A 25,683-nucleotide genomic window follows, 5' to 3' on the forward strand; every position below is an offset into this window, starting at 1 on the left:
ACGTGACCGCGCGGCGGCGGCGGCGGCGGCGGCGGCGCGATGGCGGCGAGGCTGGCGGGCTTGGCGGTGCTGCTCGGGCTCGCGGCCCGCGGTGAGTGACCAGCCCGGCGCCTCCGTCCCGGAGCACGCCCTGTGGTCTCCGCGGCCCCGCCCGCGCTGCCTGCCCGCCTCCTCACTGCTTGCTCCCCGCAGGGCCCGCACCCACAGGCGCCGCCAAGATGAAGGTGGTGGAGGAGCCCAACACTTTCGGGTGAGTGGCCGCGCGGGGAGCGGGAGGCGCGGTGCCGCGGCCCGGGCCTGCTTCTCCCTGACCCTGCCGCGTCTCGCAGGCTCAACAACCCGTTCCTGCCCCAGACCAGTCGCCTGCAGCCCAAGAGGGACCCTTCACCCGTGTCTGGTGAGTGCGGGGCCCTGACCGCTGACGTGCCGGGGACCCGGGGCGAGCAGGGAGCCGGCCCAGCTTCAGCACCGGTGGGCCGCGTCAGTCCTCGGGAGCCGGCGCCGCGGAGGGAGAGGGGCCTTGGAAGCTAGGACCTGCAGGCTCATGCTGTCCTTTGTCAGCCTTCTAAGTGCACGCTAACCTTCCAGAGCGTGCCTGTGCCGGGGTCACTAGTTAGGGACTTAGTCCTTAGTTTGTTTTCCTAGAGGTGATCTCTGTTATCAGGTTGGTGTGTGTTTTCTTAAACGTTTTTTAATACGCTTACGTGCATAAGCTTACAAGTAAAAAACGTGTAGTAGGTTTTTTGTCGGAGAAGGCAATGGCACCCCACTCCAGTAGTCCTGCCTGGAAAATCCCATGGACGGAGGAGCCCGGAAGGCTGCAGTCCATGGGGTCGCTGAGGGTCGGACACGACTGAGCGACCTCCCTTTCACTTTTCGCTTTCATGCATTGGAGAAGGAAATGGCAACCCGCTCCAATGTTCTTGCCTGGAGAATCCCAGGGAAGGGGGAGCCTGGTGGGCTGCCTTCTATGGGGTCACACAGAGTCGGACACGACTGAAGTGACTTAGCAGCAGCAGCAGGTTTTTTGTGTGTGACCTTTGCTTTCTTGTTTTGAGTAATACCATATTACTTCTCAAAACGGGATTCTCTGGTAGCTCAGCTGGTAAAGATTCCGCCTACAATGCAGGAGACCCCGGTTCGATTCCTGGGTCGGGAAGATCCGCTGGAGAAGGGATAGGCCACCCACTCTAGGGTTTTTGGGCTTCTCTGGTGGCTCAGCTGGTAAAGAATCCGCCTGCAATGAGAGAGACCTGGCTTCAATCCCTCGGTTGGGAAGATTCCCTGGAGAGGGAAACTGCTATCCACTCCAGTATTCTGGCCTGGAGAATTCCATGGACTGTTTAGTCCATGGGATCACAAAAAGTCAGACACACCACTGAGCGACTTCCACTATGCAGGTTTGCTCGTCTGCTGTTGTCGCTCACTGTGCGTCTTCGCTCTTCTCACTTGGTGCCTAGCATTCCATAGGCTGCTCTGCGTTCTTTCATTGTCCAGCAAGGTGTTGTTTATGCGTTTTGGTCACTAAAAGCATTGTTGAGGAGAATATCCCTTCTAGGGGTCCCTGTTTCTACACCTATGGGAGTGGTTTCCTGCAACAGGATCTCAGGAATGGAATTGCTGTGTTGTTAAATGGGTGTTAAATATAACAAACAAAAAATCCAAGGGAATTCTCTGGTGGTCCAATGGTTAGGACTTGATGCTTCCACTGCAAAGGGCACTGAGTTCAATCCCTGACGCAGGAGCTAAGACCCTTGCAAGCTGCACAGTGCTCAGCCGTGTCCAACTCTTTACGACAACATGGACTGTAGCCCGCCAGGCTCCTCTGTCCATGGGATTCTCCAGGCAAGAGTACTGGAGTGGGTTGCCATGCCCTCCTCCAAGGGATCTTCCCGATCCAGGGACTGAACCCATGTCTCCTGCATTGCAGGCAGATTCTTTACCAATGAGCCATCTGGGAAGCCCACCAATTAAAGAGAAAAAATCCAAGATCTCTTTTTAAAACAAATATTTATTTGGCTGCAGCAGGTCTTAGTTGAGGCACTTGGGATCTTTGATCTTCACTGGGGTATGTGGGGTCGAGTTCTCTGATCAGGAATTGAACCCAGGTCCTCTGTGTTGGGAGTGCAGAGTCTTAGCCACTGGACCACTAAGAAAGTCCCCCAAATGTTTTTTTTTTTTTTCAATTGAATGCTACCGTATGTTGGGGTCTATGCTGTGGATGCAGAAATGAAGAAAACAGTGTCCTCATGGAGCTGATAGTCTTAATTGACAGGAGAGCAGGCTGACGATAAACAAAAAAGTAGGTAAAATGTAGACTGGTGAAAAGTGGTCTGTAGGTATGGAAGGCAGAGAAGAGTGTGTGTGTGGGGTTGTTCCGGGGATTACCATTTTAAATACGGGGTTCAGGAAAAGACTGAGAAGTGAAATTTCGGTCAGAAACTGAAGGGGAGTGGGAGTTAGGGCTGTGAATATCTGGGGAAGAAGAGTCCAGCAAAAGGAGTGGCCAAATACAGGCCGTGAACACGGATGCCAGGCTGGAGGGATTGGCCACGGGGTGGGAGTGGGGTGCTGCGATCAGAGACAGAGGGTACAGCTGTGAGCTTTAGCTTTTTACTGTGAAAATACTGAGTAGAAAAACGGAGGAATGGGGCTTTGAACAGCAGCGTACACGCCGACTCAGTGCAAGAGTTGATGTTCTGTGCTTTACCTTCTTCTCGTTTGAGACCAGGGTTTGATCCCTGGGTCGGGAAGATGCCCCGGAGAAAGGAATAGCAACCCACTCTAGTATTCTTGCCTGGAGAATTCCATGGAGAGAGGAGCTTTGCAGACTACAGTCTGTGGGGTCACAAAGAGTTGAGCACAACTGAGTGACTAGCACATACACACAGAATGCCTTGTATAGCTGTCCTGGGTCCCACACTCGCCCCCGACCCTCGCCCTGGGAAGCAATCAAGGGAAATATATGCATCTGGTTAACCAGGCGCTGGGCCAGCTGTCTCACTAACTATGAAATAAGCGAGCGAGGTTTGAGACTTGCAGTTTATTTTGGAGTGTGTCCAGCCAGAGTCGGGCAGCAGGGCGCTATGGTCCACCCTTCACGAGGTCATTCTTTTCTCTGTCATCAGTTTGATTTGCAGTTGGGTTCGTGTGTTTCTGCTTGTGCTCAGTTTTAGTGCTTACTGTACACATTCTGAGAAGGCGATGGCACCCACTCCAGCGCTCTCGCCTAGAAAATCCCATGGGTGGAGGAGCCTGGTGGGCTGCAGTCCGTGAGGTGGCTGAGGGTGGGGCACGACTGAGCGACTTCACTGTCACTTTTCACTTTCACGCATTGGAGAAGGCGATGGCACCCCACTCCAGCACTCTCGCCTAGAAAATCTCACGGGTGGAGGAGCCTGGTGGGCTGCAGTCCGTGGGGTCACTAAGTCGGACACGACTGAGCAACTTCACTTTCACTTTTCACTTTCATGCATTGGAGAAGGAAATGGCAACCCACTCCAGTGTTCTTGCCTGGAGAATCCCACGGATGGGGGAGACTGGTGGGCTGCCGTCTATGGGGTCGCACAGAGTTGGACACGACTGAAGTGACTCAGCAGTAGCAGCTACACATTTTTACTTTTGATTTTTCCTTGACTTAAAAAAAAAATAGTTCTAGCCAATTTCAAGCAGGTGTGAAAGTGGGAGGAGGGTGTGTGAAGCACCAGGCACCCTCAGCCAGCTTTCTTTTTGCCACTCTGGTTACTTTGAAACTAATTTCTCTCAGTTTATTTGTAATATTTTGTGCATGTGTTGAAGGGCACAGCAACAGTATCAGTCTGTTAAATCCCCTCATTGTTTGAGATGTCTCTGCTGCTGCTGCTAAGTCGCTTCAGTCGTGTCTGACTCTGTGCGACCCCATAGACGGCAGCCCACCAGTCTCCCCCGTCCCTGGGATTCTCCAGGCAAGAACACTGGAGTGGGTTGCCATTTCCTCCTCCAATGTATGAAAGTGAAAAGTGAAGGGAAGTCGCTCAGTCGTGTCCAACCCTCAGCGACTCTGTGGACTGCAGCCTTCCAGGCTCCTCCGTCCATGGGATTTTCCAGGCAAGAGTACTAATGGTCTCATACTCTTCACCAGGCCGGTGGTTTGAGTAAGTAGGGAAGGGCCGTGTGTCGTGCACTTGACACGCGCCCACGTGTGCTCCAGCTTCCTCAACTCTATAGATCCCCTCCCTCCGGCTCCTTGCAATTTATCTACTAAGGAGACTGGCTCGCGTGTCTCCCATATTCTGGACTGTCCATTGCATTCTCGTGGTTAACATTTGTTCGTGTAGTAGCTGAAGTCCAGCTGTGCGCCTGCATGCTGGCCGGTCCTCTGGGTTTCTCGAGAACAGTGGGGAGAGGTGTCCCCCACCTGGCCTCTGTCTCCCGCCTGAAGCTCTCGTGTATAGCCCTTTCTCAGGGAGAGGACCTTCCAGGCTGTTCCTGGTTGCTGAGTTTTTACCGTGAATAGCTGTTGGGTTTTGTCAAAGGTTTTTTCTAAACCTATCAAGGCAATCCTGAGTTTTGTTTTTCAACCTGTTTCTAGGGTGGGGGAGAAGCTGTATACAGTCAGCAAAAAGAAGACCAGGAGCTGACTGTGGCTCAGATCATGAACTCCTTTTGCAAAATTTAGACTTAAATTGAAGAATGTAGAGAAAACCACTAGACCATTCAGGTATGACCTAACTCAAATGCCTTAGGGTTATACAGTGGAAGGCCAAATAGATGATAGAGTGAGTGCCTGAAGAACTATGGACGGAGGTTCGTGACACTGGACAGCAGATAGTGATCAAGACCATCCCCAAGAAAAAAGAATTGCAAAAAGGCAAAGTGGTTGTCTGAGAAGGCCTTACAAATAGCTGAGAAAAGAGGAGAAGCTAAAGGCAAAGGAGAAAAGGAAAGATATACCTATTTGAATGCAGAGTTCCAAAGAATAGCAGGGAGAGATAAGAAAGCTTTTCTCAGTGATCAATGCAAAGAAATAGAGAAAAACAATGGAATGGGAAAGACTAGAAATCTTTTCAAGAAAATTAGACCAAGGGAACATTTTATCCAAAGATGGACACAGTAAAGGACAGAAACGGTATGGACCTAACAGAAGCAGAAGATATTAAGAGGTGGCAAGAATACACAGGAGAACTGTACAAAAAAGATCTTCACAACCAAGATAATCACGATGGTGTGATCACTCACCTAGAGCCAGACATCCTGGAATGCGAAGTCAAGTAGGCCTTAGGAAGCATCACTACGAACAAAGCTAGTGGACGTGATGGAATTCCAGTTGAGCTATTTCAGATCCTTAAAGATGATGCTGTTAAAGTGCTGCATTCAAGATGCCAGCAAAATTGGAAAACTCAGCAGTGGCCACAGGACTGGAAAAGGGTCAGTTTTCATCCCAATCCCAAAGAAAGGCAATGCAAAAGAATGCTCAAACTACCACACAATTACACTCATCTCACATGCTAGTAAAGTAATGCCCCAAAATCTCCAAGCCAGGCTTCAACAGTATGTGGATGGTGAATTTCCAGATGTTCAAGCTGGATTTAGAAAAGACAGAGGAACCAGAGATCAAATTGCCAACATCCGTTGGATCATCAAGAAGGCAAGAGAGTTCCAGAAAAAATCTACTTCTGTTTTATTGACTATGCCAAAGCCTTTGATTGTGTGGATCACAACAAACTGTGGAAAATTCTTCAAGAGATGGGAATACCAGATCACCTGATCTGCCTCCTGAGAATATGTATGCAGGTCAAGAAGCAGCAGTTAGAACTGGACATGGAACAACAGACTGGTTCCAGATCAGGAAAGGATTATGTTAAGGCTGTCTATTGTCACCCTGCTTATTTAACTTATGTAAAGAGTACATCATGAGAAACGCCGGACTGGATGAAGCACAAGCTGGAATCAAGATTGCCAGGAGAAATAGCAATAACCTCAGATATGCAGATGATACACTTATGGCAGAATGCAAAGAAGAATTAAAGAGCCTCTTGATGAAAATGAAAGAGGAGAGTGATGAAATTGGCTTAAAGCTCAACATTCAGAAGACTAAGATCATGGCATCTGGTCCCATCACTTCATGCCAAATAGATGGGAAACAGTAGAAACAGTGAGAGACTTTATGTTTTGGGGGGCTCCAAAATCAATGCAGATGGTGACTGTAGCCATGAAATTAAAAGATGCTTGCTCCTTGGAAGAAAAGCTATGGCCAACCTAGACAGCATTATTAAAAAGCAGAGACATTACTTTGCCAGCAAAGTCAAAGCTGTGGTTTTTCCGATAGTCACGTATGGATGTAAGAGTTGGACTGTAAAGAAAGCTGAGCGCTGAAGAATTGATGCTTTTGAACTGTGGTGTTGGAGAAGGCTCTTGAGAGTCCCTTGCACTGCAAGGAGATCCAACCAGTCCATCCTAGAGGAAGTCAGTCCTGAATATGCACTGGAAGGACTGATGCTCGAGCTGAAACTCCAATACTTTGGCCACCTGATGCAAAGAACTGACTCATTGGAAAAGACCCCGATGCTGGGAAAGACTGAAGGCGGGAGGAGAAGGGGATGACACAGGATGAGGTGGTTGGATGGGATCACCAACTCGATGGACATGAGTTTTGAGCAAGCTCCGGGAGTTGGTGTTGGACAGGGAGGCCTGGCGTGCTGTAGTCCACGGGGTCGAAAAAGAGTCGGACACGACAGAGCGACTGAACTGACAGGCTGGGGAGCTTTGGCTTAACACCCTGGAACATAGTTGCAGTATAGCTGCTTTAAAATCCTGACTGTGTAGGGAAAAAATCCCGTTTGTGATATTTTGTTATAGAAGCGCGAATGAACTAAGTACCTCATTTAAGTGGAATCATAAAATGCTTGTTCTTCTGGGATTGGCCCGTTTCACTTAGCACAGTGTCTCGAAAGTGCACTGTGTGGCCTGTGGCAAGACTGCCCTCCTTTCTGAGGCTGAATACACACTGCATTCTGTTCATTCATCTGTCAGTGCCCACTGGGGTGTTTTCTTTTTGGTTGCTGTGAATAAGGCTGCTGTGAGCATGGGCCACGTTTGAGTCCCTGCTTTCAGTTCACACACCCAGGAGTCAGTTGGCTGTATCATGTGATTCTATCGGGTTGGCCAAAGGTTCGTTTGGGTTTTTCTGAAAAATCTTGAGAGAAAAATCTGAGATTGACCTTTTTGGCCAACCCCTATGTTTAAGCTTTCTGAGGAACCACCAAACGTTTCAGCAGCGGCTTGTACATTTTACATCCCCACCAGCAGCAGCAGTGTGCAGAGGTTCTGGTTTCTCTGTATCCTAACCAACATTTGTTTCCTGTTTGTTTAATAATAGTCATACTAATGTAGATGAAGTGATATCTCATTGTGGATTTGATTTGTGTTTATTTTTCACTTCAGAAAAATGTCTAGTAATCCTTGGTCCATCTTTAAAAAAGTTTTTTTTCCTGATGTATTTGGCTGTGCTGGGTCTTAGTTGGGGCATGTGGAATCTAGCTCCCTGACCAGGGATAGAACCCGGGCCCCTGCATTAGGAGCTCAGAGTCTGAGCCACTTGGACCAAGGAAGTCCCCGTGGTCCATCCTTTGATTGGGTTCTTTGGGGCTTTGTTGTTGTTAAGGGAGCGCCCCCCGTTTCTAGTTTTCCTTTTGGTACCGTTGCCTTTGGCGTCATTGCCAACACTGATGTTTGGTGCTGTGTGCTTGTAACTGTCACGATCTTGGTGAGGGGACCCTCTCATGTATAACCCCCCCCCCCCTTATCTCCCTGAACAGTGCTGACTGGTAGTCGTCGGGTGTCGGCGTGGTTGTCCCCGCTCGCTCTACTTGCGTCTTTTTCTGTCCTCTCGCTTTCAGCCTGCTTGCGCCCTCGAGCTTCAGTGTCTCATAGAGAGGATGCACAGTTGGGTGCCTCTCTTTACCCGTTTAGCCAGTCTATGCCTTCTGAATGGGAGAGTTTGATCTGTCTACGTTTAAAGTAATCACTGATAAGGAAGGATCTGGAGAAGACAAAAACAGCAGAGTTTGTTTTACCGTTGTTTTTTGTTGCTCGTTGCCTCCATTCCTTTTGTTGACCTTTTCCTAAGCGACCTGTTCTGACATCCTTCTTACCTCTTTTGTGTGTATTCTATGTAGCCATTTCCTCTCCAGTCTCCAGGGGATTACATATGATCATGTAACTCAAGTCTAACTTGTCCATGATTGAAGTTGGTGTGACTTCAAAGACTTCTCCTGTACAACTCTGTCCCTCCCCAGCTTTGTGGTGGACTTCAGAAACTGACCCTTCAAGCGTGGATCTGTAATTAGACCCATGCCTCCTGTCTTTTGAACCCTGTAGGTTTGCGGCTCAGGACCGTGGCACTGCTTTGAGTTTGCCCATGTATTTGCCTTTCCTGGGGGTAATGAGGGGCTCCGTCCAAGGCAGGCTTGGTGGTAATGAAGTCGCTCAGCCTTAGTCTGGGAGGGTCTTGATTTTGCCTAACTCTTGGAGGAGGATTTCCTGGATATAGACCCCTTGGTTGACAGTTTTGTCTCCCACCCCGCTGCTTCCTGGCCTCCCAAGTGTAGCAGAGAAGTGGGTGGATAATCTCATTGATTCCTTCATGTAACGAGTCACTTCTTGCCACTTTCGACTTGGTGTCTGCCGTCTCTCTCGTGTCTCGGTGGGTCTCTCTGAGTGTGTTGTACGCGGAGTTCAGTGAGCCGCTTGAATCTGTTGGGGTTGGGGCGGTTATTTCCTCAGATCCCGTCTCTGCCCCTCCTCTGCGCCTCCACTGTCTCGTCACTGGTTCGTCTCTCTGCTCAGAAGTGTTGAACTCCTTCTCAGGGTCTGTTAGTTCAGTTGTGTTTTTCGGCTCCAGGGTTTTGTAGTTCCTCTCGACCTGGTTCACTCTCTGCCCACATGTCATCTTCTGGACATGCTTTGGTTCTTTCTGTTTCCCTCCAGCCCCTTAAGCATATTTTAGGCATTTGTTTAACTGAAGTTTTCAGTCAGTCCAGCGTCTGGGCTTCTCCCAGGTGGTCCTGTTGGGTTTTCCTTTGGAGAGGCTACAGGTGCCTTGCAGGCTGGCCCGGTGCTGGGGCGGCCTTCACCAGGGTGGGCATGTTCAGAGCCTGGGGGCGTCCGCGTGCAGGCCCCCGGGGTCTCCCTGCACTCCTCCTGTGTTCAGATGGCCTGCTGTGTGTGTCTGACCGTCACCCTTGCCCGCAGCCTTCACGAGCAGCCCCCTTTCCTGCCTGGGATCTGAGTTGGGCAGAACAGAGGCCAGGCTCCTGGCAGGCCCCAGCCAGGCTGCTCCTCACGGCCTCGCTGGGGCGGGGCTTCGCTGCAAGGGGCTCGCCTGGCTGCCGGCGAGCCGTTCTCCGGAACGCTGGGGGTCAGTGCTGCTGGTTGCAGTGGTCCTTGGCGGTGTTTTCATGGGGTGTGAGCTGGCGCTCTGAGGTCACTCACGCCCTCCGCCTGGCTGCGCGTTTCCGGCACTCCCCGTCCACGAAGGGCCCTGGCTCTGGGCTCCACGCCCGCTCGGGGCACCGTGCTCAGCGGGCTGCGCTCTCCCCGCAGGCCCCGCGCACCTCTCCAGACTCTCTGGCAAGTGCTTCAGCCTGGTGGAGTCCACGTGAGTGAGGGCAGGGCAGGGTGGCTGGGGGCCGGGGCCCCGCTGACGGCCCGGTGCCCGCAGGTACAAGTACGAGCTCTGCCCGTTCCACAACGTGACGCAGCACGAGCAGACCTTCCGCTGGAACGCCTACAGTGGGATCCTCGGGTGAGTGGGGTGCGGCCGAGGCCCCGGGGCGCCGTGCCCCACCCGCCTCACTCTCTGCCCCTCCGCAGCATCTGGCACGAGTGGGAGATCACCAACAACACCTTCAGGGGCATGTGGATGCGGGATGGTGACGCATGCCAGTCGCGGAACCGGCAGAGCAAGGTGGGCAGTGGAGGCGGGCGGCGGGGGGCGTGGCGTGCCTGCTTCCCCCACTTGCTCACTGAGGTCCCCCCAGGTGGAGCTCACCTGCGGCAAAAGCAACCGGCTGGCCCATGTGTCTGAGCCGAGCACCTGTGTCTACGCACTGACCTTTGAGACACCCCTCGTCTGCCACCCCCACTCCTTGTTAGGTGGGTGCCCGGGTGGGCAGGGGGGGCGTTGGGGGGCAGAGGGGCTCAGCTCAGCCAGTTTCTATCGGACCCTCAGTGTACCCGACCCTGCCCGTGGCCCTGCAGCAGCGGTGGGACCAGCTGGAGCAGGACCTGGTGGACGAGCTGATCACAGCCCAGGTGAGTCATGAGCAGGCCCTGGATGGGGGCCGGGCAGCCCAATGGGGGCTCCGTCTTCATCCTCCACCTGCAGGGCTACGAGAAGTCGCTCAGGGCGATTTTTGAAGATGCTGGTTATCTGAAGACATCAGAACCAAGTGAAGCGGCGCAGCAGGAAGGAGGCACCAAGGGCCTGCGGTTTGAGACACTGGAGAGCTGCCAGGAGGTATAGACACGGCCCGCCCCTGGCCGAGGACAGCCTCCCACCAAGGGCCTGACCACCCCTCTCCTCTCCCGGTCTAGGCACATAAGGCCCTGTCACAGGAGATAAAGAGACTGCAAGGCGTGCTGACCCAGCATGGCGTCCCCTACGGGAAGCCCACAGGTCCGTGGTGCCCAGTGGGGGGTGGGGGGCCCAAGCCCACCTGGGCTTTGCGCCTGCCGGTTGGGTCCTAACTCCCACTGCCTGGTGTTTTGGCAGAAACACCCAACTCTGAGCACTGGGGCCCCCAGATGCCCACGGCCGGGATAGCGGAGCCCCTGCGAGGTGACCCTGGACTGCGTGGGGACACCCTGTGACCCTCAGGGCTGTGAGCCTCAGCCTGAAGACCTTTCTCTCCTTCTGAGCCAAGCAGACTCTAGGGGTTGTCCTCAAAGATGCAGACAAAATAAAGATCAGAGTTTTAATTAATTTCCATACTGATAAAAATAATTCCATGAATTCTGTAAACCATTGCATAAATGCTATAGTGTAAAAAAATTTAAACAAGTGTTAACAACTTTAAACAATTCACTACGAGTAAATGATTATGCATTATAAATACTACCTTCTGGGTTAAGAAAACTCCATCCCAGTAGCATTCTCATCTAAACACTCGAACATACAGATTGGGGCTTCCATAAATTAATTTGTATGAAGCATCCACAAGGAGTCGAGGTCTTCTGCCCACAGCGACAGATGGTGGGACGATGGAATGTCACCGCTAACACTGAGCACTCAGGAGCTGACACTTGGCAGCAAGAACCGCGGCCTCGCCAAGCACCGTGTAGCTTCAGCTGCTACACCCAGCACCCCCTTGTCATCTGAGTGCGGGGCGGTGACACCCTGAGACCCTGAGCCTGGCCCGGCCCAGCCTGGGAGGCTCGCTCCGCCCCTCAGAAGGCCAGGGCCACCCGGCCGCTGGGGGACAGCCCCAAGAGCCCCACCCCGGTGGTTCTTTGGTCTTCCCACCACACCTGTCCTCAGAGCCAGCAAGTACCTGGGGGGGGGGGGTGCGCCTCCAGTTCCCAGAACCCCACAGAGAGTACTGACCGGGGTAGCTTATAAATACACCTAAAGCTTAATTGTTCCTGTTTATAATTTGAAAATGTCTAGGCTAGAAGTCGATTACAGACATTGTCCCATTTCCCTAGAAGGCCAAAGGCCTGCCATGGGAAACAAGTGCATAAATATTAATAAAAATAAAGAACTTTAAACAGTGATAACAATAGCACAAAATATACGTAATTTCTAAGAACTAATAAATCATCATCACTATAATTAGAAACAAGGTTCACCACAACTGAGTCAGAGTTACCGTTAGCAGCGGGCGAGCTGCATGGAGCCATGGACCCACCTTTGAATGACAGCTTTCCCATCAGTGTGTCTTACATTAAAAAAAGGTTTTCAACCTCTCACTATAGTAAATACATTCTAATTTGGTCACTGATAAAAATTTTTACCTAGTCACTTTGCACTTTTAAAAAATGCTATATAAAGTCTTTGGCACAGCCCTGGGCAGGCGGGCAGGGGCGGCTTGTCCCTTCCGGGCCAGGGCCCAGTCCTCGCTCCGCGCCCGCAGCAGACTCCTGGGAGATCCTTGCCCTATCTATGCCTGTGAGTAAGGTCTCGGCCAACTACAGACAGCTTTTACTTCCTCCCGGATTCCTCGGAAAAGTGACCCAACGCAGACAGGAGAGACCGAAGCCGCCACTGAGATCCGACCTGTTCCCAGCAGCCCTGCTGCCACCCTGGCCCTGCACAGCCCTCACAGTGGCCAGGTCCCCCCCACCTGTGGTCACATGACCTCAACACCTGGACAAACAGACCTGGCAACAGTGTCTCCCACGCGGTTGGGCGACTGGGCGTGGCTACAGCCGGCAGGCCCACCAGCGAGCTTGGGGGAGGAGGAGCATGGAGGGCTCTCCCTGCCGCCCCACTGCCCTGCTGACTTGAACGCTGGCCAGGTCCAGAGACAGGAATGCGCCATCCCCGGCTCTCCGAGGCATAGGCACTTGAGCGGGGCCTGCGGCCACAGGGCTGTCACTGACGCTGCAGTTACTGTGCACACGTTCAGGAAGTGAGTTCCCTTCATAAAATTTCATCCACATGTATACGTCTCTCAATAATCACTCTGCTATAAATACTATTGGTTTGCACTTAATTTGAAAACTGTAAAAATCCTAGGTATCTCTCTACTAGATAAATGCTCACTTCATAAGTACTAATCTCAGACAGGAACTAGCATGGTTACCGTGCTACGGGCTAAGAGAGACCGAGAGGAAGTGCTCTGTTCACAGTACACATGTAAAGCTTCATATTATCGCATATTAAAAACACGAACCTCAAAGCAGCTCAGAGCAACTTGGAACCTCTGCCTAAACTCTTCCGTCTACAAAGTGCTTCTCGGGACTTGAGCTCCCAGGATCCAGTCACAGTGGTGTCAGGACCACAGACCCCGAGGGGTCACCCTGCCTTACGCCCCGTGGGGTGTCAGGGTCTGCGAGGAAGAGTCTGAGGCCGTGGGTGGGCCGCGCGGGGCTGGGGTCCCGACGTCGGTGGCACCAGGAAGTGCACGAGGCAGCCGTCACCAGGGCAGGGGCTGGCCTGTGCAGTAGGCGCACTCAGGGGCACTGCCCGCACAGGGCTCGCAGAGCACACGGTGCTGGCAGGGCCGCAGGACGGCGCCCGCCCGCTCCCCGCACATCACGCACTGCTTCGCCCGCAGCTGGAAGATCACCTGTGGGCCAGGTGTGAAGCACCATCAGGCAGGGGCAGGCTGCCCTCCCGCGGCCACCCAGGAGCCAGGAGGGAGGACCCACCACAAGCCTCCCTCCACACAAGCTCCCAGGGCCTGTGCCACCACAGGGCGAGGGGAGGAGAGCCGGGCAGGCGGCCGGTGGAGGGGCCTGGGCAGGATGGACCCCAGCTCCGAACAGCCTCCGGCAAGAAAAAGCCGAAGCCCGTGTGCAGGCCCCTCGGAGATGAGGTGTGTGCGGCCGGGCCAGGGAAGTGGCGTGCGTAACAGGCAGGGCTGGGGAGCCCCCAGGCGCCCTGGGCTCTAACAAAATCCCTGGTGTGGAAGGGTCTTCCTGCTGAGCCAAGGGCAGCGGCTTCAGCACTACAGCAGGGGGGTGACCAAGCATCCTAGAGGGTGACCCAAAGATGTGGGCGATGTGGCCCCTGTCCAGGGGGGCCACAGTGGCTGAGAGAAGGCGAGTGGGGAGTGGACGGAAGCTGTGCCCGGCCCCCCACCCCACCTCGGTGTTCAGCCCGCTGGTTCCTTGAGGACGAGCCTGGACTCACCCCGTCCACGGCCTCCAAATCCAGGCGCAGCTGACTCTGCAGGGAGTGCAGCTTGGGCAGGGGGATGGCACCTATGTCGCCGCAGCCGCTCAGCCCGGGGAGGGCGGAGGCCAAGCCCCGGCCCTCCAGCTCCTCCTGCAGCCGTCGGAATTGCGCCTCCACCTCCTCCTTCTTCTGCAGCGCCAGCTGCCGGGCACTGTCGGCCGCGAGCGCCCGCTCCTTGGCCTCCTTGGCCTCCCGCTGCCATGCGTCACAGGCCTGAAACCCAGGAGCTGCGGTGACCTGGCGGAGCCGGCGCCGGCGCCCCGCCCCCGTGGGCCCCGCCCCTGCCCCGCCCCCCCCCCCCCCCCCCCCCCCCCCCCGGCACCGTGGCGCCCGCAGCTCACCTGCTTCACCTGCTGCCAGGACTCCTCCCACTGCCGGATCTTCCTCTTGGCCTCGTCCAGCTGCCGCCGGACCCGGGCCAGCTCGGCGCTGCTGGGGTTCACGCCCGAGGAGGCCGCGGGGCCGGCGTTCAGGATGGGGGACGGGCTGGGAGAGAAGCTGCCGGAGACGAAGTCCCAGATGCTGCCAGGGACGCCGTTCAAGCCTGAGTGTGTGGAGGAGCCTGCTCGAGCTTGGGCCTCTTGGGCATCCCCCCAGCCAGCTCTGGCGACCCCAGCCCTGCCCCCCAACAAGGATGCCTGAGCCATCACTCGCCCGAAGAGCTGCGTCGTGGGGGCCGCGGAGCTCAGACCCTGGTCCCAGAACCCTGTCCACACTTAGGACCTGGAGGACACCACAGGGTTTCTGATTATGTGAGTGACATCTATTGATGTATGTGACATTAGAGAGTAAAGCAAGTATTTAAAAACATGGTTTCTTTAAAAAAAATAATGAAAATAAAAATATTGTTCTTTAAAAACAAATCACAAGTTTCCATTTGCAGATGCATTCTGCAAATCCATCTGCTTCTGTGCTTGGCCTCTGCTGACTTCCTGCACCTGGCAGTCTGCGAGGCGGGTCCCACCACAGTGGCGTCCTAGGGCGGCATGGGGTCCCAGGCACACTGAACCCCCCAGAGGTGCAGGTGTGAACCCCAGGCCCCCTCCCCAGGGCATGTGCAGCCAAGCAGCTGCAACAGGACATGATGGGCCACACTGTGGCTCCCCCCCAACCCTGGGGCCCCTCAAGGCCACTCACCAAAGGAGTTGTAGGATGAGACTGAAGGGCCCAGCGCTCTGGGCTCCGACTTGAGGGGTGGCGGCTGCTGGGGGGGCGTCATGGCCGAGGAGATGAGTGGGCCCGGCAGGGACTGGGAGAAGGAGCCGAGCGGGGAGGCGGACAGGGATGAGGAGGAGTGCAGGGATGGGGAGCGTGGCAGGCAGCCCGGGATGGCCACAGGGGCCGAGCCCCCCAGCGACCTCTGACCTGCACAGAGTTGGGGGTATGGGGTCGGGTTAGTGGGAGGCAGTCGCTGCAGTCCCAGGGACCAGACACGACAGTAGACCCTCTGCCCGGGAATCACCCAGCACTGCCCGAGCTGGGGGACTCCCACCCAGGTGAGAAGGCCACGTCTCACCCCTCAGATGCTTTCTAGGCCCACCTGGGTGACCTGTCCACAGACACAGTGGTCCCAAGACGTTTTAGGCCCCATAAGTGGTTTAAGTTCAGAGAAATTAAAAAAAAAAAAGATGAACTTTTACATTGAAAAAAACGATTCAGTATCTGACGTGAACCGTGAACCTATCTGTCTTCATACCAACGTGGTGGTTACCCATATCCTCGGAATGGCCACAAAGGCCTGCCCCTGACTCTGCAGGGGCTTTGGGGTGGGGGGGGTGCAGGGAGGCAGACAGGACCCCTCCCACCCCAGAGGCACAGGGGGCGGCCCTGGAAGGTGTGGGCTTAGGCACTACCTGCGGGTCCCAGGTCACGGCCGTCGTGCTCCTCCAGGTCCTTATCCGGGGACACGAGGCTGATGTCACCAAGGTGAAGGTCTAGGGTGGATCCTGCGGGACAGACCCAGTGTCACCGAAGGGGGATCCAGGCTCCTGTGGCGGGGGGACCTGCCTGGGCTCGGGGTCCGCCCTTCCTATAGCCATGGCAACACTGCCCTCATCTCGCCGACTCAGCTTCTGATCGTTTGGTAAAATCTGACCAGATCACATGCCTGCCTAGTACAGAAAATCTGAGGAGGGTGACGTCCATGGGGAGAAAGGGGCTCACGGACAACGAGGGGGGACCTGCACTGACCTCCACCCCAGGGCCCAAACCAGGTCCCGCAAGTGAGCAGGGCTGTTTCCCTGTGTTCTGCTGGGGACCCCTGTGCACCCCCCCAGGCCTGTCAAAGGGACAGGGGAAAGGGCCGTGGCCCTCTTGGTGCTGACCACCCCCCACTGTCCCCACCTGACACGCCCTCCTGGGGCCCTGGCACCGCCTGGGATGCTGTCTCGGGATGGCCAAGGTCGGGTCCCCCAACGCCCCGAGTTCCCGTGGCCCAGTGGGGGCGACTTGGGGAAGGTGTGGCCTGGGGACCAGGGTCCGAGGGAGCAGGAGCTCCAGGGACAGACCCAGGGCCTGAGCGGCCACCCAGCACAGCCACAGCCAGGTTTGGGGAGGCGTGGTGATGCTGAGGGCCCAGCACAGGAGAGCACTGCCGCCCCAGATCCCTTCTGCCCCCATCTCCCGCTGGGGTCCGCTCCAGAGCATGCCCTCCAGAAGGCTGGGGCCTCTCTGGCATGGCCCGGTCCTATGTCCCCTGCTGGCCACAGGGCCCCACAGTGCCCCTGATGCCTGGCCGGATGCACCGAGGCCCCAGCCTCCAGCCTGGAATGGACCATGGGACCCTCGTCAGGCCTGCCTGTTCTGGGTCAGCCTCCCACCTCCGCTCCCAGGTGCCCGGTGCCAAGTGCAGAATTCCTGGGTGGCAGTCTACAAGCAGCAGAGGGCTGCGCTTCTGCCAGGCTCCAGGGGCCCGCCCTCCTGCCTTCCCAGCGGGCAATCCTCAGTGGCCCTCGGCCTGTGGATGCTCCGGCCCCCCAATGCCTCTGTCCTCACGTGGTCTTCCCTCTCCTTTATTCTGTGTCCAAATCTCCTTCTTCTAAGAACACGTTATATCATATTAAGGCCCATCCTAATGACTTCATTTTTACCTTAATTACACCTGTAAAGACTTTTATTTTTCATTTTTTGGTGGGGGGCAGGCTGCACTTCACAGCTTGCAGGACCTTAGTTCCCGACCGGGGTTGATCCTGGGCAGTGAAAGCGAGGAGTCCTAACAGCTGGACCACCAGGGAATTTCCTGCAAAGACTTGTTTCTAAATAAGGTCACGTTCCCAGGGTCAGGGGCAGAGAGTGCAGGGCTGAGGCAGGCCTTTAATTTAACCCACAGTAACTGGGACCACCCATCCTTGCCAGGCTGTTCTCTGTGTCCCATAGCACGTCCTGTGGGCTGAGGGCTCCAGGCCTCTCAGGACCCCTCCTGCCGTGGTCAACTCTGCAAAAGAGGCCACCTCTGGCTCCCACCCTTCCTAAGACATGATCGCAGGCCCCGCAGACCCACAGCCAAATCCACCCCAAGTTGGCTGACCCCCGCTTCTTGCGATCCCCAGTTGCCGTCTCATTCTTTGAACTGTCGCCCCAGCCTTGCCCCCCAGCCCTGAGTGGTGCTCCTAAACGCCCCCACCGCCACCCTCCACCTATCCCTCTCCCCTCCTCTGCCTGGGGCCACCTCCCAGCCTTCCCATCCTCCTTGGCAGCCCCACAGCCCCTCCTGTGGCTGTCAGACCTGGACACCAGTGACCTCTGTGGTGCTGACCTGCAGACACCAGCTGTCCTCCAGCGTGGCTGCATCACCGCCTGCCAGCAAGGGAGGACCCACAGCAGCCCCGGCCCCTTAGCAAACTGTTCGTGCGGGTGCCTCCCTCAGACTGCTGCACCGGCACCCACGTGCTGAGCAAGAGCCCAGCACGGCCCTCAGCTCCTCTCCCCCACCCCCTCAGGGCCCCCATCTCTGCACGCTGCCCAACCCTGACCTCTTCTGTCCCAGGAGGAGACTTTCAGGGATGCCAACCCCTTCACGTCCCATGCCCTGTCTCCTAGAAAAGACGCACCCCCCCCCCGCCCCGCCCCAGTGACTGGTCCACACTTCCCAGCAGGACCCTCTCTCACCCTTACCCACTCCAGCGAGGGCTCCTCTCTGCCTTCACACTGCAGCACTGCCGTGGGCAGCAGCTTCACATACAGCTCCCATCAGCCCCAGCAGTTCTGAGAAAACTCCTGCCCAGCCTCCAAAACCCTTCTCAGAATCTTCCCCTGCTAGATCCCTTCAAGCCACCTGGACTGTGTGGTCCATCTCAGACCCAGACCACTGCGGGCTGACGTACAGACTCACCTGCTGTGCATAAGCAGGGTGACCCGCCCATTGCATACTTGCCCCGCACCACCTCCCCAGACTCCCAAACCACCTGGCACGTCCACTGCCTGGGACACACCAGTCAGCTGAGCCCGACAACGTGGACTTAGCCCTTCACCCTGCAGTGTGGGGAATCAGGTTGGCTTCAAAGCTGGCAGAGTTTCATAAACGTTTTTTTGACTAACAGGCGTGTAAAAGGAAGGAGTGGATGGATGGATGAAAATAAACTGAGCGCAGGAGCCTTCTTCACCTTGAAGGCATTTACTTCATCCCACTCCCCCACCCCCACCCTGTGACTCAGCACAGAAAGACCTTGCTGTTGCCCTGCCCCCTCAGGTGCAGCCGGGGCACAACTGGGACCAACTCTCACCTGACAAGCCACAGCCTGTGTGGGGTGGTGGCAGGCATCCCTGAGAGGTGTCCTGGCCCCCAAAGGAGTCAGCGCTGCTTCTCTCCTTCTACTACACACCCTACTTCTCCCTGAGACCAGATCCAGGTTCTGAGATGTTCTCTCAAAAGAAATGACTTTTAACACTCAGAATCTACGTGACTGAGTCACCTGACCTCTAACCCGCTGTGTCAAAGTGCCAGGAACTGCCGAGACATTAGTGAGCAATTAGCTGAAAACTGCTGAGTAACAGCCCTGGCAAAGCTCAGTTCCCAACGTGACACAGCACATCTGAGGGATGCCCAGGTCCCCAGGACCGGGCGACACACGGGGACAACTTACAGCGCAAGGAATTAGAGGCCAGAATGGGGAACCCTGACCCGTCACCCCCTGGGGAGGGCCAGGATGCCCCTGGCGGGCTGTCCTTCCGCTAATCGCCAGATGGACACGCACCCGACAAAGCGGCTCATTGCTGGTCTGAGTTCCCCATAGTGCAGCGGCAGTTCGCAGCGGGACAAGGCAGAGACCCTGGGAGCGGGAGACCCACCCCCGCTAGGCGATGCAGGTTTCCCTGGAGAACCCGGGGGATGGCACCCACGCAGGAAAGACCCGAGCGCCCCGCAGAGCAGGGCCCTAAAGACGGGAGATTTGTTTTGACCTCATTCCGCAACCCGTAAGATCCTGGCACGGACCCTTGGCTGTCACACCTGGTCGGGGCGCGGGTGCCGCAGACTGCTACGAGGGCCACTGGGAGGGGAGGGGGCGGCCGGGGCGGATGAGGAAGAAGCGGATGCACCGCACCTGAGGGGTCACCTGGCCTGCTTAGAGGGGCGGGAGTTGGCCGCCTGCGGGGAGGGGATGGGGGGTGCATCTAGCGGGGAGAGTTGGCACACCGCCCCATCCGCAGCTCCGGAGAATGACGGCCCGTACCCTACCGGCGCGGGGCTGACGATGCTGACTCACCGTTCCCGCGCCCCGCGTTGGTACCGCCGCCACCCCCGCCGCCGCCGCCGCCGATTCAAACCCGGCCGGCTCCCCGCCCGCCCGCGCCGGCCCCGCCCCTGGTGACGCAAACCTGATCGCCCCGCCCCCGGTGACGCAAGCTTTAGATCGCCCCGCCCCCGAAACGTCCCGCCCCGGTGACGCACGCCCCACCATACCCGGCCCCGCCCTCTGGGTACCCCCGCCCGGCTACCCAGCCCCCACTGGTCCCTGGCCCCGCCCCCAGGATACCCCGCCCCTGGCCCTGGTCCCTGGCCCCGCCCCGCCGCGACTGGCCGGCGCACCGCGGACAGGTGCTTGCGGGCTGGTGCTTGCGGAGTGGTGCTGGCCTCGCGGCTCCGCGTCCTCGGAGCACCGCGTCCCCACTGCCCAGAGCACGGGCCTTCGGCGGGGCACTCCACCTCTTCGCACCAGCACCTGACTCTTCTGGCGCTGCGAGGCGGCGTGCTGGGACCCCGGGCCCAAGGTGTGCGAAAACCACCGCGGCGAGGGCTGCTCTGGTGGGTAAAGTGGGATCTCCGCAAGCCCTGTCGCTGGCCGGCTGCTCCTACTCTGCCCACCCGCAGCAGCTCAAGTAAAACGCTCAACCCAGCGCCCGTGGGTCAACAGGCCGTGACCCTGCCCTCAGCTACCCACAGCCCCGTGTCCCTCCCTCCCGGGTCCCACCGTTTGCCAGCCATCTGGCAGTGAACTCTGCAGGGCTCCAGCTGTTTGTGTGAGGTGGAAGGCAAGGGAGAGGAACCTGCCCAGTGGCCCTGAAAGGGCTCCACGGAGTCCATGAAGGGGGAGGTCTGCAAGGAGCGCTGGCTTGTTTGAGCTATCAGGCAGTGACTGCATCGCAGAGGTGCAGCCTGAACGGACCCCGGGGGAAGCAGGGTAGCCAGCACCTGTCAGCCCTGCAGCAGCGGCGGGGGGGGTGTGGGGGGTGCCGCTGTGCACTCCAGGTCCTGGGTGCCAACAGCGGAAAGGCCAGCCAGAGCCCTCCTCCTGGGGCCAGAGGGCAGCTCTGAACATTCTGTGACTTCCCACAACAGCAAGGTACCCACTGCCCAGACGGGGACCAGGGGACCAGCATGACCTGGCAGACGCCATCTCACGCACCAGCTCCACTCTTCCTTGGGCTTTCACCACAGTCCCGGCCAGGGCTCTGTGCCCTGACCACCACCCCTAACCGAACCCCCGCGTCCGATTACATGGGTGATTAGTTTACAAACCCACAAGGATGACCAGCTGCCAGGGACGCCTCCACAGCTGGCAGCGGTGCCTGTGCCTTGGGAACGCCTCCCGCTCCCCACCCTGGTCACCGTCCGACCTACAGAACCCGTCATTTCTCTGAAGCCTCAGGTTCTCGGTGGTGCTGTCACTCTGGCCCGCCTGTGGTGCCCAGTGAGGTACACGCTCTCCTGGGGCAGCACAGCCCGAGTGGCAGGTGACCACCGGAAACGCACTCCTACAAAGGAGCGTGTGCACACACGTGTGCACAGGGAGGTGTCAAGGCAAGTGCAGAGAGGCAGCAGAGCCCCGGCTTACCTGGGACGCCCTCGCCGGTGCTGCTGGAAGGGTCGAGTGGGTGGGTGCGGGCTGAGAGGGCGGGCAGAGCAGTGGGCGAGGAGCCGCCTGAGCCGGTGCTGGACGCCAGGCTGGACGCGAGGCTGGAACTCACGCTGGGAGCGAGGGGGTGACCCACTGCCAACACTGCAAGGTGGCTCTGTGTAAAGACACAACAGAATGAGCCAGCACTGGGCTCGGGGACAGCAACGTGACCATGGCCGCGCAGTGACAGAGGACACTGGGGGACAGAGAAATGACAGAGTCACAACGGACAGGCCAGGTCGCTTCGCTCCCCAAAGCAGACCAGAGAGCCAACTACTTTTCCAGATATTCTAGAGGGAGGGGCTTTAAATGTCTGGTTAAGTTAGAAACCATCACCGCAGAATCGTAAGCTGTTACCACCCAGGGATGGAAACAAGTGCATCCAGAGAGTGTCATTCTTACTAGTGACAACAGAATCACGATAATGGCGATGCAGGGCAGAAAGGAAGAAGCCACCAGGGCACGAGCAGACAGCCAGCAACGCTTCTGATGATGTCGATGAAATAACCTTGTAATCTCATTATCCAACAACAAAAATAAAAGATTGGGGCAATTCGCATTATCTTTATTTGATAGATTAAAAGAGAACTGGCACAATCTTGGATAAACAGCCAGGAACGTGGAGGGCACTGCGCACAGTAAAGGCAGCGATAAGAATGAACTGAGTCATGAAGTCAGGCCTCGGGGCTTTCCAAGGTCACCAGGAAACCAGGAGTCAGAGGCTGTAGCAAAGCGAGACGGTGTGTTGTCTGGGCTTTGCTGTTGGGGCCCAGGGACTCAGGGTTCTGTGGCTGCAGGAGGAGACTGAGGTCCTGGGGAGGAGTGGACGGCACCCACATGCAGGAAGGGGTCCCCAAAGCAGCTCTGAGCACCAATTGCCTGCAAGAGCCAGGAGGCCAGCCTCACGGCCATGGCGTCCCCTGGACATTCCAGCAGACCCATCAAACAAGTGGAAAGCTCAGGGCCCCAGGGGCCCTCTTAGATGGCTTTCCGATACGGCCCCCCAACCCCTGTTCACTGTCCCTGGAGCCTGGCTTTGGGACAGGACGGAGGGGGTCCCTGGGTGTAGGTGAGCACTGGCTGGTAGATGAACTTGGCCAGCCTGCTCATAGTGCCTGAGGGGGTACAGCTCACTCATCACATCAGGAACTGCCCAGCCCTCTCGGGGTACCCCGCCATGCACCGCACTCCTTTCCAGGCCCTTCCTCCACAGCCCTGAGACCATAGCCAGGTGCCCTGTTGGCTACGCTACTATTAACATTTCATGTTTCAGATTCTTAATGAGCAATGTCTCAATTTCAATATCTTTTTAAAAAATCACAAAGTAACTGGGTTGTATTTTTACTTTCAATCATCCTGCTGACTTCAGAATTTCCTAATGGCAAAATGTCCTGATTATCTCCCTCTGAAAAGTCCCCCGGGAAGCACCCATGGGGCACCAAGAAAACCAGCAGAAAAGAAACAGCGAGACCCTGTCCACTTGGGGATTTAAAAGAAAGCTCCGAGCAGAGACAAGTGACAATCGAGCAGAGGGTGTGTGCTTGCTGTCTGCCGGCCAGGCCCCGGCCTTGCAAAGCTGGCGAAGCTCCCTCCGCCTTTCCATGGTGGCAGAAAAACATGCGTCCCATGTCTGAAAAAAATCCCTGTTTCTCAAACAACTCAGTTAAATGAGCACACGGGAGGCTGGGTGGCACAAAAGAGAGAGAAAGGGTCCGACTTGGGGGGAAGCCTCCATGTAGCCTCACAGCTCCTGCAGAGGTGAGAACGAGCCCAGGTTGTGACCCAAAAGGGAGCCAGGCTCACCAACGGACGCTGTCGCGGGCTCGACTGGAACTGACATGGGGGTCCTGACCCCTCGCACCTCTGGGCGGGACCTGACTGGGAGTCGGGTCTTCACCGAGGGAATCAAGTTAAGACGAGGTTGTCAGGGCAGGTCCTGATCAACAGGACTCGTGTCCTGATGGCAAAAGGACGACTGGAGACAGACACAGAGGCAGAGGGAAGACGACGCCCACTGGCAGATGGCAGAGGGTGGCCCCAGGAGGAACTGACGCCGCTGACCCCCCGTCTGCAACTTTGGGCTCCAGACGGAACCAAGGCCTGCAGTTTAAGCCTCGGTCTGTGGGACCGTCACCCATACAGAAGACCACAAAGGGCTCCTCTTCTTTTCCCAAGGTGGGAGGAAACTTTAAGAGGCTTTGGTTCTGTTGTTTCTAAGGTACAGCACATTTTTTAAAACATGAAGACAAAGGACACACGGAACAGACAGCTCTATGGAGACCGTGAGAAAGGCACTGTCTCACAAGTGGACGTCAGCCCGGTCACGGTGTGAGGCGGAGGGGAGTGTGACCGGCTGCGTGCAGAGTCCTAGCACAGGCAGAGGGCGGTCGCAGACAGCACGAAGTACCTGCTTGCTGTCCTGCTCACTGGCCTTCTGGCTGCCGCTGGCAGGTGACTCTCTCCGCTTTGCCTGCAACAGAAAACGCACTTGCTGTTGGAAGGAGAAGCAGTTGATCAGAACCACACAGAGAGACCTCAGCTCCACCAGGAAGGCAGGAAAGGCCAAGCACTGAAGTCCAGGGAACAGAAAAGGCTTTCGAGTCGCTGCTTCTGCGTCAGCTCTCCTGGGCTCCATTCCCCGCGCCTGACATGGATCTCTGAGCTCTTGGCTGGTCCGTGTGGAGGCAGGTGAGAGGTCCCTGAACCCACAGCATCAAATAAAGCGTCCCAGGCAGGGCTGTACTCTAGAGTGGAGAGTCTTGGAAAGTCAACCCCTGAGGCAAAGAAGGATGGTTTCCTGGAAGGTGATTCTCTGTCCTCTCCTTCCGGCCTGGACACAAGGCCTCTCAAGAGAAGGGGAAGAGCTTCACCCCAGAGAACTCAGATCACTTGGGGCTGCAGGAAGCTGAACCTCACCACAAACTCTCTACATAACCCTCCTCTTCCACTATTTCCCCCAAATCTTTACCATCCCGTAATTCAGCTCCCTGAAAGCAGAAACCCCTAGGTCTAGTCGTTTCTCCACAATTTATCACTCTCTGTTAAAACGGTAGATAAGTCTTCAGGTCTGGCATCCCAATGAATAAATAATAAATCTTTTGTCCAGCTAAGCTAGCTTTGGTCAGTTTAATTTGCGGGACCCCAGACACTAACCCTAAAAGGGTAGAGGGAACTGTTTCCCCCCCTTGCCTGTGTGTGGAGCTCCTGACTCTCACGAACCACCTTTGGGGGCACCTGCATGAGGATGGCTTAGCCTGCAGCGTCAGGGCCTGGACTCTCTCAGGGCAAACGTCGGCACAAAGCTGCCGTGAAACACCCCGCAGGCCTGAGAGGTATTCTGATTCCTGTGTCTAACCGTGTGATAAGTGAGCCTGTGATGGCTCCAGTCACCCCGTCCTGTTTGGTTTCTGGATTTGCAGAAGGACCCATGGAGGGTGGAGAAGAGATGCTCACGCTGGCCCTGATCAGGGCCCCTTCCTCCTACCTGATGGCTCAACTCTGAGGCCATCTGGGTACCTCTGGTTTCCTAGAATACCACAAGTGACCCCACAACCCCAGTTTGGGCGATGGCTCCAAGGCCCTGACCTGGAACCCAAGACCCTCGCTCTAAGGAGAAGCTACACCGTGAAGGAGGCAGGCCATCCTGAAACAGCTCCGCTTGGCTTCCTCATCAAGTCCCAGGGCTCTGCCCCATCCAGGCCCCTCTGCCTCTTCCCTGTGCTGGGGACAGGGGTGGGGGCTCATGCTCCGCAACGCTAGGAACTCCCATCACATTGAGCAGGCGATGAGCTGTGCATGGACGCGCTGGAACGGGGTGGGAGGAGGGTGGGGAGAGCAGTGCGCCTCTGGGCACAGGGCACTTCACTCACGCTCAGCTTGGCTGTCAAAGGCGATGAGATCCTGGGCAACAGGGAAGGGAAGCTGACCTCTAGTCCAAGCCCCCACTTGGCTTATTTATTTTTTCATATTTATTTATTTGGCTGTGCTTGGTCTTAGTTGTAGCACACGGGATCAACTTCCCTGACCAGGTTGATCAAACCCAGGCCCCCTGCATTGGGAGCTCAGTCTTAGCTCCAGTCTACCAAGTCACCAAGCAAATCACCTCACCATCACCTTAAATGAAAATGGCTCATTTGGGACAGCAAGACCCATGTTGAGGTCTGAGGGTCTCCAAATACCCCAACCGACGTATTCCCTTAGGGTCTTGACCAAACCAATCGTCCCTGACCTCACGCTGAGAGGCGTGGGCCCAACTGAGGTGCCTGAGCACCTCAGATCCCGCATGTTTCCTGGACTCTCAAAGTCTATTTGAGCACTTGCTGAAAAAGTGAGGCAGAAGGAAAAGCCAGTTTCCAGGTCCTGCTCCAGCCCAGGGGAAGGCTGGATGTTTCACTCTGAATCACTTTGCTCTGATTTTTTACTGGACACTTTGTAACATAGAAGAACAAATCTGACTGCATACTGGAT

At 56.3% G+C, this 25,683-nt stretch overlaps 2 protein-coding genes across 7 annotated transcripts in view; one reads left to right on the plus strand and one right to left on the minus strand.

The window, feature by feature from the left end:
• Positions 11-11,002, plus strand: GNPTG (N-acetylglucosamine-1-phosphate transferase gamma subunit). Of its 2 annotated transcripts, XM_018040420.1 has the most exons (11): positions 11-91; positions 193-250; positions 330-397; positions 9,583-9,637; positions 9,701-9,784; positions 9,853-9,946; positions 10,020-10,134; positions 10,211-10,293; positions 10,367-10,498; positions 10,576-10,657; positions 10,754-11,002. In XM_018040420.1, exons 1-11 carry the CDS (start codon positions 40-42, stop codon positions 10,849-10,851), a joined length of 921 nt encoding a protein of 306 aa, XP_017895909.1. In that variant the 5' UTR covers positions 11-39; the 3' UTR covers positions 10,852-11,002. The 2 variants fall into 2 exon arrangements, with proteins under 2 accessions (XP_017895909.1, XP_017895911.1); XM_018040422.1 differs by lacking the exon at positions 9,701-9,784 and having other exon boundaries at positions 28-91; positions 10,754-10,984.
• Positions 10,942-25,683, minus strand: part of UNKL (unkempt family like zinc finger) — a 31,837-nt gene continuing 17,095 nt past the window's right edge. For 4 of the 5 annotated variants that reach the window (XM_018040415.1, XM_018040417.1, XM_018040416.1 and 1 more), the window contains 7 exons: positions 23,624-23,686; positions 21,154-21,331; positions 15,736-15,828; positions 15,020-15,247; positions 14,224-14,426; positions 13,838-14,095; positions 10,942-13,271 (listed from right to left, as the gene is read on the minus strand). In XM_018040415.1, coding sequence (XP_017895904.1) covers positions 13,119-13,271; positions 13,838-14,095; positions 14,224-14,426; positions 15,020-15,247; positions 15,736-15,828; positions 21,154-21,331; positions 23,624-23,686 — 1,176 coding nt within the window. In that variant the 3' untranslated portion in view covers positions 10,942-13,118. Of the gene's footprint in view, positions 13,272-13,837; positions 14,096-14,223; positions 14,427-15,019; positions 15,248-15,735; positions 15,829-19,584; positions 19,618-21,153; positions 21,332-23,623; positions 23,687-25,683 lie in introns of those variants that run through there. The other variant, XM_018040419.1, reaches the window with a different exon arrangement.

This window comes from Capra hircus, chromosome 25 (genome assembly GCF_001704415.2).
Source record: "Capra hircus breed San Clemente chromosome 25, ASM170441v1, whole genome shotgun sequence".
In the NCBI taxonomy this organism is placed as follows: Eukaryota; Metazoa; Chordata; class Mammalia; order Artiodactyla; family Bovidae; genus Capra; species Capra hircus.